The 19590-nt window shown below is 37.8% G+C and overlaps 1 protein-coding gene across 3 annotated transcripts in view; it reads left to right on the top strand.

Moving 5' to 3' along the window:
* The window catches only part of IL1RAP (interleukin 1 receptor accessory protein), a 125957-nt gene extending 117175 nt beyond the window's left edge, over positions 1–8782 (top strand). For 2 of the 3 annotated variants that reach the window (XM_028101119.2, XM_088025054.1), the window contains exon 11: positions 866–4172. In XM_028101119.2, coding sequence (XP_027956920.1) covers positions 866–1233 — 368 coding nt within the window. In that variant the 3' untranslated portion in view covers positions 1234–4172. Of the gene's footprint in view, positions 1–865; positions 4173–7478 lie in introns of those variants that run through there. The other variant, XM_088025055.1, reaches the window with a different exon arrangement.
* Positions 8783–19590: the final 10808 nt, after the last annotated feature.

Genomic DNA, 19590 nt, shown 5'->3' with positions numbered 1-19590 from the left:
GGGAACTAACCAGAGCCCTTGACAACAGAATAAAATTACACTGAATTTCCATTTTCCCTGTTTCTTCTTCTTTTCTGACCTGAAGAAAGCATTTGCCTGTTAGCAAAGGCAGACACATCAGCTAGCAGCCTACCGAAACGCATGTCTTCATAGTAATGATAAGAGTTTAAGGAGAAAGATCTAGGGACTAATTTAGGCTCTAGAGCAGAGAACAGAATAGAAAGCTGAGCTGAGAATGTGATGCCAGCCAAAATGCCATTCAGTGGGCTAGCCTTTTCTAAGTTCCTATTCTAAGGACATAGTGATACCAGTCTGAGTTGGGTAGGAGTCTGGCAACAGAGAGGGACTTTCAGAAAATGAATGTTCCTACTCTTGCTTTCCTCTGTTAGTGAGAAATGAATTTCCATGATTTTGCCTCTATAAAGATTATGTTTTTGAATAGCCACTGGCATCAGAGAGTAAATACATGGGTGTTGTTGGGGAGAAAGTGTTCAGGAGCTGATCTGGCTGGGCTGCAGCATGCCATGTGTTTTGAAGAAATTGATATCTGTACAACCCATCTATTTCTCGTAATGCTTTTGAAGACCAGGGTTATAGAAGTATACTTGGTTTCGTGCCTGTGTGGAATTTTTTGGGGGGTGGAATATGGGCATCTGGTTTTCAGTATCTTGGAGGAGTGTGGCATTTATTGGACAGAGTGAGTGGGTGTAAGGATTAAGTTGTTGCAAATGTTCTTGGTAAAAGTTTCATCTCAGTTCTCAGGCTGTTACCCTGAGTTCCCTACACTTCCCTACACTACACTCAAGCCCCAGGCTTTTGGGGAGTTCTTGGCCAACACTAATCCCCATGGTGTTTTCTTTCTCAGTTGTCACAGATGAGACCTTGAGCTTCATTCAGAAAAGCAGACGCCTCCTGGTTGTCCTAAGCCCCAACTACGTGCTCCAGGGAACCCAAGCCCTGCTGGAGCTCAAGGCTGGCCTAGAAAACATGGCCTCTCGGGGCAACATCAACGTCATTTTAGTACAGTACAAGGCGGTGAAGGAGACGAAGGTGAAAGAGCTGAAGAGGGCTAAGACGGTGCTCACGGTCATTAAATGGAAAGGGGAGAAATCCAAGTATCCACAGGGCAGGTTCTGGAAGCAGCTGCAGGTGGCCATGCCAGTGAAGAAAAGTTCCAGGTGGTCTAGAAGTGGCGAGCAGGGTCTCTCCTATTCATCCTTGAAAAATGTATGAAAGGGACAACGAAAGGGGTAAAAAGAACCAAGGGAACTCCAGGAAGGAAGAGTCCCCTTTCTTTATTCCCAGTGTCTTGTTTCACAGACAGAAAAGAATTCTGTCGAAGCCTCCCCTGAGGGACGTATTCAGGGTGACTGTATGACTGGTCGTTCCTCAGGCAATACTATGGTTTAGAATGGTGGCGCCACCAGTCTGTCACCAGTGTCTGATGTCACCGCGTTCTTCGCAGGCAAAGACTTGGTTGATGCGAATTTCCCCTTTCTGCATCCTCTGTCCCTGTTCCCACATCTCTATTCCCTCTTTCTCTCTCATTGTTTATAATCTTAACAGTGTGGGGCAGCCTTTGGCTTGGATTTCAAGACCGCTTTAAGTAACTCATTTGCTAACAAGGTCTTAATGAGTGTCCAAGTCATTTTCTTTGTATTTTTACTCGTCAGTTAAACAGATAATCAGTGCCCAAATTAATTTGAGCTAATGACAATGAGCTCTTCTGCTCATTCTGCTGGGAAGTGCCGCATCACAGCCAGACTGACACCCACTTAGGACTCTATGAAGCAGTATAACTGAAAGTGTTCCTTACGATGGTTTGAAAGGGCTTGCCTGAATTTTCTCCTACTCAATCCCTCGTGCCCTCTATCTCAGTCATTGATGTCCTATTTGTCAACTTGAAAAACATACCATATTTTTCTTTATTGCAGTAAACTCCTAGATATCCATAGGTCCACCCGTATTTGTCACTTCATCTTCCCTATCAGCTGTACCTCGTATCAACCGTTTAGAGTCTGCAGATGGCTCCACACTTGGTTCAGTCTGACAGGAAGCTTCTAATGGTGCTAAGAGAGAGTGAAATAACAGCAAAATGCTTTTAGGGCATTTTCTGGCTTGTGAGAAAAGCACAGAACAGGCTGTTCAGCAATTTGTCTTTTCATCTCCGCCTTGCTAATGTGAATATTAGGAAAGTGATTTCTCCTCACTTGTTCTGACTCTCCACTGTAAAATGTGGAAGTTAGACTCAATGACCTTGCAAGTTGCTTTTGGCATTAATATTCTAAGAGAATTAACTGGACCACCCAGTATTTTCCATATTTTATTCCCGGTACAGTTAATACACTCACTCCAAACAAGTCAGTCTGAAAAGTCTCTTCCTTGAAACTTGTTTTACTTTGTTTTAAATAAGATTGTACTGTTCTTAAGACTTGGAAAAGTGAAAACTAAGTCCAGAGTTTACAGAGTGGTGAATACCTGTAGTGTACATATATCCATACATATATATACACACACACACACATATATACGTATATGCACACACCCATGAATTATATATGTATATATGTCTACATTGTATATATATACACATGGATTCTATATGTGTATATGTATGTATATGTGTACATATATATGTACACACCCTTATGTACACATGCAGGTGACTTTAAATAGCTATTGGCACAATATTACAAACCACTGGAACTCTTAATCCAGTTTTTAAATTATGTTTTTACTGTAATGCTTTTGTGTCGGTGTTTTCTATACATTATTTGTAAATTCACAGCTCAAAGTGTAGTAGTTGTTAGTTCTCACCTTCCCTAAATTAGTATAAATAACTTACTGCTGCTACATTTGGTTTGGGTGCAGTGGAACCTGTTGGATGCAGAGCTTCTATGGTCACTGCTGAGCAGTACCAGTCCTCTGGCATTAACTGATCATCTACTATGTCGCAAGCACACACTTGTGTGTGCTTGAAACTAAACTACAGTAATCTCAGTGTTCAACTACTAGGGAGATCTCTACTTCGACTTTTGAGTAATAGAGAAAAGGAAAATAAAATACCTATAAATAAGACTGAGTTTCCTATGAAACACCATAATTCAAAATTTAAGGGAACCCTTATCCCAGCATTATGAATGTTGATAACCAATTCTAAAACTATCTCCTGCATTTAAGTGTCCTTCAGCAGTGGTAAAGTCCATAATAAATCATTTCTCTATAGTGGAGTTATTATTTTAAATTGAAGAAAAGAAAAGCTTCATGAATTCTTGACTGTAAAACTATGGAATGGAGTCATTCTTGGATCTGGTTGTTTTGTTTTGTTTTGTTGTCTTACTAATGCTTTTTTTTTTTTTTATTACAAACCACAATTACTCCTCCTGTTAACCCTTCATCCTCAAGACGAGAGGAGAGCTGACTCCAGATAAGCTTTGAATATCAATTGCATGAGCTTTAGTTAATAGGAAACAGTCCCATCACAAGGGGCCATTCTCTTGCCAATGCTGCATTCTTTTGCACTTTTGGATTTGATATTTATCCCAAATGCTTTTGGGTACCCCTAGAAACTTCTTGATATTCTTTTTCCTATTTATCTACTGGTCTTTGATATTGAACTTTTCCAAATGCTAAAATCTAAAACATCTCACGTCTAAATGATATGTCTCATTCTCAGAGAATTTTGTTTCAAGGTTTTTTTGTTTGTTTTATGTCCCAGAAGATACCTGATACAAAATTTTTGAAGGAGGTGAGGAAATATAATTTTGACAGCAAGGAGAAATCGCTCTATAATATTAAACCCAACTATGTCTCTAATGTTTAATAAAAAACCTTAATGGTTTTAGATATATGATATAAAGATCTTCTGCACCCAAGTTAACAAAGAACCATGACATATAAAGTGTCTAATTACACAATGACATAAAATTTATTTATCTTCTGTATTGTAACTTAGGTGATTCCCTAGGATTCTAATAAACAAGCACTCCATTGTATTGGGAAAAAAGCATCACTCCACTTGCTAATTATCCATTTCTTTCCATAGGTTTTAATATTTTAAGATTATCTTATTATCTTTTTTATTTTATTCATAAACTTTTGTATTTTCCATTTTCCATTTGATTTGTAAATTTGTTTATTTTAAAAATAAACCATTTATTTTCCGATTTGAATTTTATTTTGTGCATGTGTTTTATGTCTTTATTTTCATCTTTGGGCATAAGAAATGAGAATAAGAAGAATTAATGATATGCATTAAAAGAAATGTTAGAAGTTACATTAGTTAAATTTCTCTTTCTGAGAGAAATCTGAGAAAAATGGGAACTTTATATCAAGAACATTTTCTTTACATGTGAATAAAAGAGTTATTTAAATAAAATGAATTGTTCTAGTGTGCCTGTGTGTGCATGTGTGTGTGTGGTTTTGCGTGTATGGAGACAGACAGAGGAAGAATAACAGAGCAGCAGAAAGAGAGCAATGGGCTAGGAGATTAAATGTGGCCCTAGTAGTTTTTAGTCACATCTATTTTAAAGCAAATAGAATTTTTAAAATTTATTATTCACTTATAAATCCACATATTAAGGTGATTCTCTAAAGTTACCATGAAGAATTGACTCAAATTCAATTAACATTAGCCCTACTTTAGTTTAATATTGTGTTCACTAGATTTAACCAAAGCAATTAATTCAAATGTCTACTATGTGTAGACATTTACATATAGGTGTTTTTAATTTTTAATAATCCTGTAAGTTTATTATATGCATTTTATAGATAGACGAACTCAGACTTAAAGATATTAAGATAAAAACAGAAATAAATGGAGAAACTAATATTTGAATTCACATTCATCTTCCAAATTAGGTGCCTCCTCCCCTTCCCTTTTTTACTACACTTCACGTTTTAAAAAAGAGAGAGAGAGAGAGAGAGAGATTTGCTGCCCTTGCATACACCAATAATCTACCTAGAGAACAAAATTACAGTCCTAGTTTTCTTTTAGGTGAATTCCAGGGAGATTATGACTTTTAAAGGCAGGAGTATTCTAGAGTGTTGATGAATTCTAGATCAGAAAACATGAATTCAAAATTAATTTAGTACCATACAAGAAATCTGGTCTCATCAGTCTATAGCCACACCTTACCTTTTTGAGCCCAACAGAATAAATGATCTAATTTATGACTCCCTCTCTGAATAAACTTAAGCATTAAAAAATAACAATTCACATCCTGAACTGCAGTTTTTACAATATGAAAAACATTAAAATATGGCATAAAGGAGGCAGCTTCCTTCAAAGTACTGTGTGAAGACCTTCAGGTATAGCCCATATCCCATCTGATAAGTATCTTCTCCATCCATTCCTCAATGTTACGGAATTCCACCACTCATATCTGTTTCTTTAGCATTGCCCTATTTCAACTGCAAATTTCACATTTTCAGGATGGGGTACCAATTAAAAAAAAAGAACAATCTTTCTTTAAAGGATCTAAGATAGCACTTTATTTTCCACAGTGATATCCTCATTGGACGGAACATACATTTTCTTAATGTGACTATTTTGAAGTACAACACACAATACACACACATGCATGCACACACAATTGGAGCGCACAAATTTCCTTTTGTTGAAGTCTATCCATGTTACCTAAAGGTTATATCGTATTTCTCATGAGACAGGAGAAGCAGTAGATTTTCTACTTTACATTCTCAGGTTTGTGAAGGGCAGCTACACAAATTCTCAGTAGGACTGGGACAAAGGAGTTTCCAAACACACACACACACACACACACACACACACACACACACACACACACACACGGGCTTTGAAGATAAGTGAAAATTTAGATTTATCTTTTAAGATCAAAATTAAAATTCCCTAAAACTACTTCACACTCTTGACAAAACTAGTTAAAATGTCTTAAAAATTGGGCACATGTCTCTTCCAATTACCCTTCCAATTCATGTTAAACTTACTAATTGGAAAGAACTAATCTGGTAAGGAGCACAGCTCCTTTATTCTCTGTCATATTCATAACGATCAAATTCACTGTAAACTTCCAGCTTGTCTTCACAGGCTAGAAAGTCTCTCATTCACTGTTTCATCCCTGGCCCCAAAAAAGTAGGTACTCAACCTGATGGTCTGTCTGCAGCACCTGTTTTCAACATTGTCAATGGCTGTGATTTGATTTACACATTTGGAAATTCTTTCCTTCAGAAAATCACATTGTTTAATTCCTTAAATCTCATGATGAGCTAAGAACAACATTTATCTCAGGGACTTTCCATTGGAATCTCTGACTAAACCCACCTCAGTAACTATTAAAAGTTAATGCTTTGTCAGAAGTCTTAAACTAATTGATTCCTGCCCACTGTCTATGTTGTTACCCCTTTAAATGATTCGTCGTCCTATTCTTCACACATATACATGAAAAAAAAGAAGGAGATTTTAGTTGATAACAAGATCAATACTATGAACTGTCTGATGTTGTGTCCAAAAATTTTAAGAATCAAGAGATATAACTGTGTGGTTCTTAAGAGATGGTAATTCCCTATTGCTCTTTGCTGATCAGGCTGTCTGGAGCATTGTGTTCAGTCCAGTTCAAGATACTACTCTCAGAAGATATATATATAAACTGATGATTATTCGGAGGAAAATGATAAAAGTGGGGGAAGAGGCTTGATACCATGTCTTATAAGGAATAAGATAAAAATTCTAAAGTTGATCTAAATCTAAAGATGAGAAGAAAATACAGTGAGGTCAAAATAGTTGTGAAATATTTTAAACATTTGAGGATATCAGATCTAAGACCACCAGATAAAAGAGGCAGGGAAGAGTATTTCAGAAAAAATAACTTACAAACAGCTGAAATTAGCTGCCTTTTGGAGGTAGTAAATTCCTCATCCTTCAAGGTAGCAGAGTCTTGGCAATCATTTATAAGAGTGGTGTAAATGAGATTCATTAACTGGGTAGATTATTTAACACTGAGATCCTATATTCTTTTTTTAAGTATTTTATTTTTCATTATTTTTTTATTAACATATAATGTATTATTTGTTTCAGGGGTACAGGTCTGTGATTTATCAGTCTTACACAATTCACAGCACTCACCATAGTACCTACCCTCCCCAAAGTCCATCATCCAGCCACCCCATCCCTCCAGCCCCCACCACTCCAGCAACCCTCAGTTTGTTTCCTAAGACTAACAGTCTCTTATGGTTTGTCTCCCTCTCTGGTTTCATCCTGTTTCATCTTTCCCTCCATTCCCCTATGATCCTCTTTCTTGTTTCTCAAATTCCTCATATCAGTGAGATCATATGATACTTGCCTTTCTCTGATTGACTTAGGCTAAGTGAAATAGGTCAATCAGAGATCCTACATTCTTAAGTGTTTATTTATTGCCTCTCCTTTGTAGGATAGACAACGATGAACTACAGTTTACATAAGTTTTCACTAGGCATTGTCCTATCTTTCCATTTTCCTATAGATACAGTGGAAGCAGTTTTTGACTTCATTCAGAGAAGCCGAAGGATGATTGTTGTCCTGAGCCCAGACTATGTGACAGAAAAAAGCATCAGCATGCTGGAGTTTAAACTGGGTGTCATGTGCCAGAACTCCATCTCCACCAAGCTCATTGTGGTTGAGTACCGTCCCCTTGAGCACCCACACCCAAGCATCCTGCAGCTGAAGGAATCTGTGTCTTTTGTGAGCTGGAAGGGAGAAAAGTCCAAACATTCTGGCTCTAAATTCTGGAAGGCCTTGCGGTTGGCTCTTCCCCTGAGAAGTCTGAGTGCCAGCTCTGGCTGGAATGAAAGCTGTTCTTCCCAGTCTGACATCAGTCTGGACCATGTTCAAAGGAGGAAAAGTCGTTTGAAAGAGCCCCCAGAACTCCAGGGCTCAGGGAGAGCTGCAGGCAACTCTCCAGCCCCAGACACAATGTCCAAGCACAGAGGGAAGCCCTCTGCAGCCTGTCGTTGCTGTGTCACCTACTGTGAAGGAGAGAGTCATCTCAGGAGCAAGAGCCGGGCAGAGATACATACTCAGCCCCAGTGGGAAACACACCTCTGTAAGCCTGTTCCCCAAGGATCAGAAACTCAATGGATACAAAATGGCACCAGATTGGAAACCCCTGCTTCCCAGATCTCAGCCCTTGCTCTTCACCATTTCACGGATTTATCCAATAACAATGACTTCTATATCCTATAATTACTGTGTGGTGGGTGGAGGCTGCTATCTACCTATACCAGCCCCCTTTGTGTCATGAACCTATGGGACTAATTAACATTTTTATCATCTAATGGACTACCAGACTGTGTTCCCTTTATTGACTTTTAAAAACTATTTATTTCTAGGAGACAAAAGACCTGAGCACCTGAATCCAGAATTATTGCCTCTAATGGCCTCAGAAGAGCACACTCTTCTTGGGCCCTAGAAGGTCAGTATGTGAAAATTGCCTGAAGTCTGATCCTCTATCTTGTCCAATGGTTTCAAACTGAGCAAAGAATTTAAGTGTGTTTCCTTTGAGTTTGTTGATCAACCTCATATTATGAGTCAGTCAGGTGTACTTGGGCCATGACACTTAAACTATGTATATCCCAAGAGAGCATTGTGGAAATGAGTTGATTCTGGTGGAAGCTGTAGGACTAAGTTCTACTAAAAGCCTACGCACATTTTCCCTGGAAGAACCAAACACGCTCACACAGGGATACATGGTGTTCTATCTCACTGTAAACTAGTGTTCTATAAACTGCCTAAAGTTGTTAGCATCAATAAAGTTATATTTTTATGTGATTTCATTTGTACTAACAAATTTTTACTTGTCTCTCTCCTCGTCTTTTATGGCTTTTGAATTCATATCAGAAGAGTATTCCATTTCAGGAAATCAAGACTTGGTTTAGGTACTAGGAAAGTTTGAGGTGTCTCTTTCTAACGTGTATAGAGGGGAGATCGGGGAAAGGACAGAAAGAGAGTGAGAAAATGTTTCAAATGAAATGGAAGTTTACACAAAAATCTCCTATTTTGAGAACTGACAGCTGAAAAATTCAGTATTGTTAGGGATTCAGTGTAGCATTTGGTGTATGTATCCCTTCTTTGCATTCAAGATTCTGAAGAAGGGATAGTCAGTCCAAGTGCCTACAAGAATCAGAAAGTAAGAAAAAAGAGAAAAGGGGCTAGATATAAGCATAATACACCTGCTGTCCCTCTAATACCCATATGTATAGGGACATAGGTATAGGTACATATTTCTTTACTTGAAACATTTTAACACAATCATAAAAGGCACATGGCATTTGATCTGCCAGTGAGGGAGATAATAGAGATGATTGGGCCTGTGGGTCATTGAAGAATATTTCTTAAAAAGGGAGCATCCTCTACTCAGCTCCACCATGATAGTTGTCACTCAGCCCCACTGTTGGCAGACTGTACAGTTTTTCAAAAGAATCTAAAAATTAAGATTTGTACGTAGTCTCTCAACTACGGGATGTCTTAAATTTAAAATAAAAGAATAAAAAAAGAACCAACCAAAACACATGAACACGTAGTCAGCCTGAGGGCCACTAGTTTGTAATTTTAGAACTAAAATATTCACCCACAGAGTATATATCTGCGTGGGGATTCACATGTCCTTGAAAATACTGAGACTAGAGAACACAGGCAGGACCTAAGGACATAATGGGAGACTTTTATTCCCTCCCCAAATCAAAAACATCTGAATCCTCAAAAATAAGACTAATCTGACCTACCATTCATCAGAGGAGAAAAAAAGAAAATAGTGTTCCTTCCATCTACTCTGATGGATGAGTACAGGCTCTCTGTCTGGTGAGGTTACTCTAAGAAAATTAGAAGCACAATCTACTACCCCTAAACAGGAGCAGAACGGAAAGAGCAAAAGACCATACCAGGCACGAGCAGTCCACCTTCAATACATTAGTGCTGGCTGCTAGTTAGCTATGTATATATGCCCAATGAATGTCAGCCTTTCTCAGTCACTAATAGTGAAGGATGGGTGGAGAAAGAAGCCACACATTTCATCCCACTACTCCACTTGGAGAGAAAAGCAGAAAATCCCTTCTCTGTTGAAACAAACTATTACATCCTTTTCCTGTTAAAAAGATGTGGGAATAAGGGACACCCCAGAGTAAATGTAACTCATCATGGAACTTGTAATTAGGAAATGACAGACCACCCTACCTTAATATCTAGCAGAAAACAATTGAGCACAATCTATATATTGCATTTCTTCTTGAAGAGATTAATCCAACCTTGATGTATGTTCAAGGATCTTCACTTGGAAGACAGACAGCAGTTTCTCTCCCACTCTATTAAAAGGGAGTAATGTATGTTGCTCCAAATTCTAAAAAGGGAGAGAATGTTTTTACCCATAATCAGTCTTACTCCTTATGAGCTCAGTGTCCCAACTACAAAATATCTTTGGAAAAATTGAGAAACTACTCTTGTCATTTATGAATTATTTTTCGTGTGTGAAAAAAATAAAGGAGGATGGCAAAGGCATGGAAATTAAACATGAATTCTTATGAATGAGTAGCTAGATAACTGTGTTTTCAAAAGCTAAGTTAGTTTTGGTCAGTATCAATTTCCATTAACAATATAAGGACAGTGTAAGCACTATAAAGTCATAGCTTTTGGTATTAGCTACACAGGGGTCAGAAAGATAATGGACCATACTTCTACTGTATGAATAAAGGCTAGGTTATGTTATTAGTCTCTGACCAAACATTCCATACTTGAGTGTAATTTTCATTGCCATTTATTTCAATGAGGCAAATGATAAGAAAATTTTCTCATGGGTCATGCATATTCATAACTGATATGATTGCAGGTTAAATGGATATCATTTACATAGGAATGTTGCCTATTTAGGAGCAGGAGTTTTAAGTCAAGTAGAGATGAATGTGAGTATTGCTTCTCTACTAATTATCTGTTTGACCATGGGCTCTCTGGGCCTCAATCTCCTACTAGCTAAAATGGAGATCATATTAACCTCACTGAGTTTTGTGGGCATTAAATGATATAATGCATGTAAATGCATAGCACAGTGCCTGGCATATTATAAATGCTTGATAAGTGTTGGCCAGTACTATACCTGTGAAATCATGCTCATGGTTGCATAAACTTACATTTGCATAATGATTTAAGACTCACAAATTGATTTTGCATGTCACTTTTCTTTCCTTATCTTTCTTTTTTTTAACTCTCACAAAATGCACAAAAGTAGTACATAGCAGGAACATATTATCCAGGTTAAGTGACTCCTAATGACACTCAGCCAATTAGCAATATGGTTGGGCCTGTAATCTAGGCTTCTGACACCTGACCCAGTACCAATTCTGGAACTATTCCTATAAGATTTGTGTGGAAGTATTTCTAATTGTAACTATTTAATTTGAACCATTATACATTCAAATCAACAAGTCAATTAATGTAAACCCACAAGCAGCTAATTAAATGTCATATCAAGTGTCTGATGTGTCATCTGGCCTTGTCATATTATGATTTTATATAATTTCATTTTTTTAATATTATAACATTTGTTTAAGAATTTTAAAAGTAGAACCACTTTTTGTGTCTTTCAGACTTTATGACCAGGTTATAATTTTTCTCTCAAAATAAATTATTTGTATTTGTCTTAATGGAAAATAAAAATGTATCCACCGTTTACCTTGAAAAACAAATTTAGTCTTTCAGCACTTCTGATTTACACTGTGAGTTCTAGTCACCATCTCTTATAACTAGTAAAACCTTGAATAAAGTATTCACTTCCAGTTTGAAAAGCTGAAATGATAAAACTAATGTGCATGAAAATGCCATCAATAATGATTTGGCCTAGATATAAAGCTCTAAGAACACAGGACAATCAATCCCTACAGCAATGGTTTCAAAATTTTTGTGTCTAAAAATTGTTTGGGGGGCATCTTACAGCAGAGATCCTGGGCCAAGGTCCTCCCCCAGTGGAGATGATTTATTGGGTACTGGGAATTGTCTAGGAGTCTGCTTTTTGATATTGTGCCCTTGATAATTCAGATAAGGTATTCCATGGGTTAACAACTACTAATAAGAATTCTTTCAAACCCTTCCCATATTTTTTATATTATTATTCAGGGTTTTTTTTTTTTTTAAGATTATTTATTTATTTATTTGACAGGGAGACAGCAAGAGCAGAAACACAAGCAGGGGGAGTGGGAGAGGGAGAAACAGGCTTCCCGCCAAGCAGGGAGCCCGATGCGGAGCTTGATCCCAGGACCCTGGGATCATGACCTGAGCCGAAGGCAGACGCTTAACGACTGAGCCACCCAGGCACCCCTATTATTATTCAGGTTTAAGAGGAGGAAAGTTTTATTAGAGTCTGGCCCAAGGCTTCTCAAAGTGTGTTCCTTGATGCATCCATATTGGAACCATCTTGTGTAAAAATGCATATTTCTTGGCCCATCCAAGAATAACTAAACAAAGATCTCTAGCGTGGGGGCAGATTTGCACTTGGAATAAACTTTCCAGGTGATTCTGATGCACAAAAGTTTAAGAACCATTAATTTTATCTCTCTTTAACTCTTTTATCCTTGTAGGCTCTGATTTTCTCCAGCCAAGAAGGACTACAAATCATTCTTTTAACAAGGTGTTTGCAGGCAATAGATGAAAATATAGGGCATCTTTAGCCCTTGAATTGCTTCGACACAGGAGACAATTAAATAGAGGAGTGGTTGGTACAGTATATTTCTAACATATGAAGCATCAAACACTGACATTTGGAATCTGGTAGGATTGCTGTGGTCATCACATGTATTAATCAGATTCAGATAAGCTATGCTTTGCTAACAAATAACCCCAACACTTCAATAAGACTTATTTCTTGTTTATGCTATACGTCCAGATAGGGGCTTACATTTTTGTAGTTTTGCCATCTGAAATGTGTGGCTTCCTGCTATTCTAAACTTCAGCCTAAATATGACACTTATCACTCTCACTTACAATCCATTGGTCAAAACTGGCTGTGGCACTGATCTAGTCATAGAGAAGGCTGGAAAATGCATTCTTCCTGTGTTCTTGGGAAGAGAAAATGAAATGGAACTTGGTGAACACATAGCGTTGTCTTTGCCTAAGAATGAGATATTGAGATTGCCTGAAGAGGCGAGAGAACTACAACTGGAGTTATGTTACATACTTTGATAATGAAGAAATGGAATGATTTTCCTGCCAAGATGTCACCTCTGTTTGCCAAGGTGTCAAGTCAGGTACTTATGAAAAAACAGTGTACAGAAAGGAATAGGGTTTGTCCCTAACTTTCCTAAAGGAAATTTGTTGAAGGCATGCATAATAATTACAGCTCCTGGTCAAGAAAAAGCATCCTTAAAAATTGGTAAGTTTCTGTATTTCGTTAATTTCCATCAGTGACTTTAGGTAGTTCTCTGAGAATGTGATGCTCAAACCATCTGTCAATGAGCCATTTCATTTTTGAATATCCAGGGAGCATCAGAAGGATTGAAGACATTTAGAACACAGCAGAGCATGTAACACGGTCATTAGAAAGCCTCCCTTGATCTATTTATCTGAAGAGCCAAGTGGGGAGTTCAAACGGAACATGTTAGTGACCAGACGAAGGAAGAGACAAATGCTGCTCTGGGTACTATGAAGTCGGCTGCTATCTGTGCATCTGCTCTCTCTACAATTTGGACTCTCTGTATTAAAGATTTGAATTTTTATGACTTGTATAATGTTGTGCAGTATCATTTGGTCATGAAGAAATCTCTCTTTGGGTTGGTGAAGATCAGTGCTTAAGGAGCCTCGCCTTGATCCATACTAACAAGTTATGATGCTGAAAAAAGAAAAAGTTGGATTGCTTAGTATAGTGAGGAGAGTATTGACATACTCAAAATTCTCTAGAGAGTAACTGATGAAGTTTTTCTCTTGGATAATACAAAACACTTATAAATATTTAAACAGAAAAAATTGGCTCTTTGAAATGGGCTCATAGAAAGAAAGCAGAAAGATTCCAAATCTGGACTCAGATCATGAACTATTTTTATCCTACTTTAGGTGATGGGAATTTTAATACTCTGTTGATGTATTGAAAAAAACAAAGTGGGGCGTCTGGGTGGCTCAGTCGTTGAGCGTCTGCTTTCGGCTCAGGTCATGATCCCTGGGGCCCAGGATCGAGCCCCACATGGGCTCCCTGCCCTGCGGGAAGCCTGCTTCTCCCTCTCCCACTCCCCCTGCTTGTGTTCGCTCTCTCTGTCAAAGAAATAAAAAATATCTTAAAAAAAGAAAAAAACAAAGTAAGATCAAAGCTGATATGTTTATTTTTCATTTAACACACAAAGCCATACATAAAACGTATTACTTTCTATTGTAAAAAACTATGCTACATGCTTGCATTGAGTTTATAATTCAATACCATGTTTAGAAACACTTGAGGCAAGTGGTTCTTTTAAAAAATTGAACATATATGGGGCCTACCTCAGACTACTAAATCTCCCAAAATGATTTCGATGTATACTTTTGTAAAGAATAACAGACTTAAGTACCTTTATAATATTTGCAAATGTTTCTGTGAAAAATCAGTGATAACATATTATAAATTTGGAGGAAAAAAGATAAAAGGAAATCCCAATTTTTAGTCAATATTTTTTTCCTTTAAAATTTTTTATTGTTATGTTAATCACCATACATTACTTCATTAGTTTTTGATGTAGTGTTCCGTGATTCATTGTTTGCGTATAACACCCAGTGCTCCACGCAGAACGTGCCCTCTTTAATACCCATCACCAGGCTAACCCATCCCCCCCATCCCTCTAGAACCCTCAGTTTGTTTTTCAGAGTCCATCATCTCTCATGATTTGTCTCCCCCTCCGATTACCCCCCTTCATTCTTCCCCTCCTGCTATCATCTTTTTTTTTCTTAACATATATTGCATTATTGGTTTCAGAGGTACAGATCTGTGATTCAACAGTCTTGCACAATTCACAGCGCTCACCATAGCACATACCCTCGCCAATGTCTATCACCCAGCCACCCCATCCCTCCCACCCCACCCACTCTCAAGCAACCCTCAGTTTGTTTCCTGAGATTAAGAATTCCTCATATTAGTGAGGTCATATGATACATGTCTTTCTCTGATTGATTTATTTCACTCAGGATAACACCCTCAAGTTCCATCCATGTCATTGCAAATGGAAAGCTCTCATTCCCTTTGATGGCTGCATAATAATCCATTTTATATATATATATATGTGTGTGTATATATATATATATATATATATATATATATATATATGTATGTATGTATATATACCACATCTTCTTTATCCATTCATCTGTCGATGGACATCATGGCTCTTTCCACAGTTTGGCTATTGTGGACGTTGCTGCTATAAACATCGGGATGCACGATCCCTACAATTGTATCATTGGGGTAAATACCCAGAAGTGCAATGCTGGGTCATATGGTAGCTCTATTTTCAACTTTTTGAGGAACCTCCATAATGTTTTCCAGAGTGGTTGCACCAGCTTGCATTCCCACCAGCAGTATAGGAGGGTTCCCCTTTCTCCGCATCCCCGCCAACATCTGTCATTTCCTGACTTGTTAATTTTAGCCATTCTGACTAGTGTGAGGTGGTATCTCATGGAGGTTTTGATTTGGATTTCCTGGATGCCGAGCGATGTTGAGTACTTTTTCATGAGTCTGTTGGCCACTTGCATGTCTTCTTTGGATAAAGGTCTGTTCATGTCTTCTGCCCATTTCTTGATTGGATTATTTGTTCTTTGGGTGTTGAGTTTGATAAGTTCTTTATAGATTTTGGATACTAGCCCTTTATCTGATAGGTCATTTGCAAATATTTTCTCCCATTCTGTCAGTTGTCTTTTGGTTTTGTGGACTGTTTCTTTTGCTGTGCAAAAGCTTTTTATTTTGATGAAATCCCAATAGTTCATTTTTGCCCTTGCTTCCCTTGCCTTTGGTGATGTTTCTAGGAAGAAGTTGCTGTGGCTGAGGTCGAAGAGGTTGCTACCTGTGTTCTCCTTTAGGATTTTGATGGACTCCTGTTTCATGTTTAGGTCTTTCAACAATTTGGAGTCTATTTTTGTGTGTGGTGTAAGGAAATGGTCCAGTTTCATTCTTCTGCATGTGGCTGTCCAATTTTCCCAACACCATTTCTTGAAGAGACTGTCTTTTTCCATTGGACATTTTTTCCTGCTTTGTCAAAGATTAGTTGACCATAGAGTTGAGGGTCCATTTCTGGGCTCTCTATTCTGTTCCATTGATTGATGTGTCTGTTTTTGTGCCAGTACCATACTGTCTTAAAGACGACAGCTTTGTAATAGAGTTTGAAGTCCGGAATTGTGAAGTCGCCAGCTTTGCTTTTCTTTTTCAACATTCCCCTGGCTATTCGGGGTCTCTTCTGGTTCCATACAAATTTTAGGATTATTTGTTCCATTTCTTTGAAAAAAGTAGATGGTATTTTGATGGGAATTGCATTGAATGTGTAGATTGCTCTAGGTAGCACTGACATCTTCACAATATTTGTCCTTCCAATCCATGAGCATGGAATGTTTTTCCATTTCTTTGTGTCTTCCTCAATTTCTTTCATGAGTATTTTATAGTTCTGAGTACAGATCCTTTGCCTCTTTGGTTAGATTTAGTCCTAGGTATCTTATGGTTTTGGGTGCAATTGTAAATGGGATCGACTCCTCAATTTCTCTCTCTTCTGTCTTGTTGTTGGTGTATAGGAATGCCACTGATTTCTGTGCATTGATTTTATATCCTGCCACTTTACTGAATTCCTTTATAAGTTCTAGCAGTTTTGGGGTGGAGTCTTTTGGTTTTTCTACATAACTTATCACATCATCTGCAAACTGTGAGAGTTTGATTTCCTCTTTGCCAATTTGGATGCCTCTGATTTCTTTTTGTTGTCTGATTGCTGTGGCTAGAACTTCTAATATTATGTTGAATACCAGTGGTGATAGTGGACATCCCTGCTGCGTTCCTGACCTCAGGGGGAAAGCTCTCAGTTTCTCCCCATTGAGAATGATATTCGCTGTAAGTTTTTAATAGATGGTTTTTACGATATTGAGGTATGTACCCACTATCCCTATACTCTGAAGAGTTTTGATCAAGAAAGGATGCTGTACTTTGTCAAATGCCTTTTCTGCATCTATTGAGAGGATCATATGATTCTTGTTCTCTCTTTTGTTAACGTATTGTATCACATTGATTTATTTGTGGATGTTGAACCAACCTTGCAGCCCAGGGATAAATCCTACTTGGTTGTGGTGAATAATTCTTTTAATGTACTGTTGGATCCTATTGGCTAGTATTTTGGTGAGAATATTTGCATCCATGTTCATCAAGGATATTGGTCTGTAGTTCTCCTTTTTGATGGGGTCTTTGTCTGGATTGGGGATCAAGGTAATGGTGGTCTCATAAAATGAGTTTGGAAGTTTTCCTTCCATTTCTATTTTTTGGAACAGTTTCAGGAGAATAGGTATTAATTCTTCTTAAATGTTTGGTAGAATTCCCCTGGGAAGCCATCTGGCCCTGGGCTTTTGTTTGTTGGGAGATTTTTGATGACTGCTTCAATTTCCTTAGTGGTTATAGGTCTGTTCAGGTTTTCTATTTCTTCCTGGTTCAATTTTGGTAGGTGATACATCTCTAGGAATGCATCCAGTTCTTCCAGGTTATCTAATTTGCTGGGATAGAGTTGCTCATAATATGTTCTTATAATTGTTTGTATTTCTTGGTGTTGGTTGTGATCTCTCCTCTTTCTTTCATGATTTTGTTGATTTGGGTCATTTCTCTTTTCTTTTTGATAAGTCTGGCCAGGGGTTTATCAATCTTGTTAACTCTTTCAAAGAACCAGCTCCTAGTTACGTTGATCTGTTCTACTGTTCTTTTGGTTTCTATTTCATTGATTTCTGTTCTGATCTTTATTATTTCTCTTCTTCTGCTGGGTTTAGGCTTTATTTGCTGTTTCTTCCCTAGCTCCTTTAGGTGTAGGGTTAGGTTGTGTATTTGAGACCTTTCTTGTTTCTTGAGAAAAGTTTGTATTGCTATATACTTTCTTCTTAGGACTGCCTTTGCTGCATCCCAAAGATTTTGAACAGTTGTGTTTTCATTTTCATTGGTTTCCATGAATTTTTTTAATTCTACTTTAATTTCCTGGTTGACCCATTCATTCTTTAGTAGCATGCTCTTTAGCCTCCATGTATTTGAGTTCTTTCCAACTTTCCTCTTGTGATGAGTTCTAGTTTCAAAGCATTGTGGTCTGAAAATATGCAGGGAATAATCCCAATCTTTTGGTACTGGTTGAGACCTGATTTGTGACCTAGGATGTGATCTATTCTGGAGAATGTTCCATGGGCACTAGAGAAGAATGTGTATTCCATTGCTTTGGGATGGAATGTTCTGAATATATCTGTGAAGTCCATTTGTTCCAGTGTGTCATTTAAAGTCTTTATTTCCTTGTTGATCTTTTGCTTAGATGATCTGTCTATTTCAGTCAGGGGGATGTTAAACTCCCCCACTATTATTGTATTGTTGTCAATGTGTTTCTTTGCTTTTGTTATTAATTGGCTTATATAATTGGTTGCTCCCATGTTAGGGGCATAGATATTTACAATTGTTAGATCTTCTTGTTGGATAGACCCTTTAAGTAGGATATAGTGTCCTTCCTCATCTCTTATTACAGTCTTTGGTTTAAAATCTAATTTGTCTGATATAAGGATTGCCACCCCAGCTTTCTTTTGATGTCCATTAGCATGGTAAATGGTTTTCCACCTCATTTTCAATCGGGGGTTGTCTTTGGATCTAAAATGAGTCTCTTGCAGACAGCATATCGATGGGTCTTGTTTTTTAATCCAATCTGATAGCCTGTGTCTTTTGATTGGGGCATTTAGCCCATTTACATTCAGGGTAACTATTGAAAGATATGAATTTAGTGCCATTGTATTGCCTGTAAGGTGACTGTTACTGTATATTGTCTGTGTTCCTTTCTGGTCTATGCTGCTTTTAGGCTCTCTCTTTGCTTAGAGAACCCCTTTCAATATTTCTTGGAGGGCTGGTTTCGTGTTTGCAAATTCCTTTTGTTTGTCCTGGAAGCTTTTTATCTCTCCTTCAATTTTCAATGACAGCCTAGCTGGATATAGTATTCTTGGCTGCATATTTTTCTCGTTTAGTGCTCTGAAGATATCATGCCAGTCCTTTCTGGCCTGCCAGGTCTCTGTGGATAGGTCTGTCGCCAATCTAATGTTTCTACCATTGTAGGTTACATATCTCTTCTCCCGAGCTGCTTTCAGGATTTTCTCTTTTTCTCTGAGACTCATAAGTTTTACTATTAGATGTCGGGGTGTTGACCTATTTTTATCTATTTTGGGAGGGGTTCTCTGTGCCTCCTGGATTTTGATGCCTGTTTCCTTCCCCACATTATGGAGGTTCTCTGTTATAATTTGTTCCAATATACCTTCTGCCCCCCTCTCTCTTTCTTCTTCTTCTGGGATCCCAATTATTCTAATGTTGTTTTGTCTTATGGTTCTCTTATCTCTTGAATTCTGCCCTCGTGATCCAATAGTTGTTTATCTCTCTTTTTCTCAGT

The sequence above is a fragment of the Eumetopias jubatus genome, unplaced genomic scaffold, assembly GCF_037043125.1.
Source record: "Eumetopias jubatus isolate StellerSeaLion01/CBP00866 unplaced genomic scaffold, mEumJub1_p1.0 scaffold_1, whole genome shotgun sequence".
Classification (NCBI taxonomy): domain Eukaryota; kingdom Metazoa; phylum Chordata; class Mammalia; order Carnivora; family Otariidae; genus Eumetopias; species Eumetopias jubatus.
Note: the sequence above shows the minus strand (reverse complement) of the source record. Positions and strands in the feature narration are given on the sequence as shown.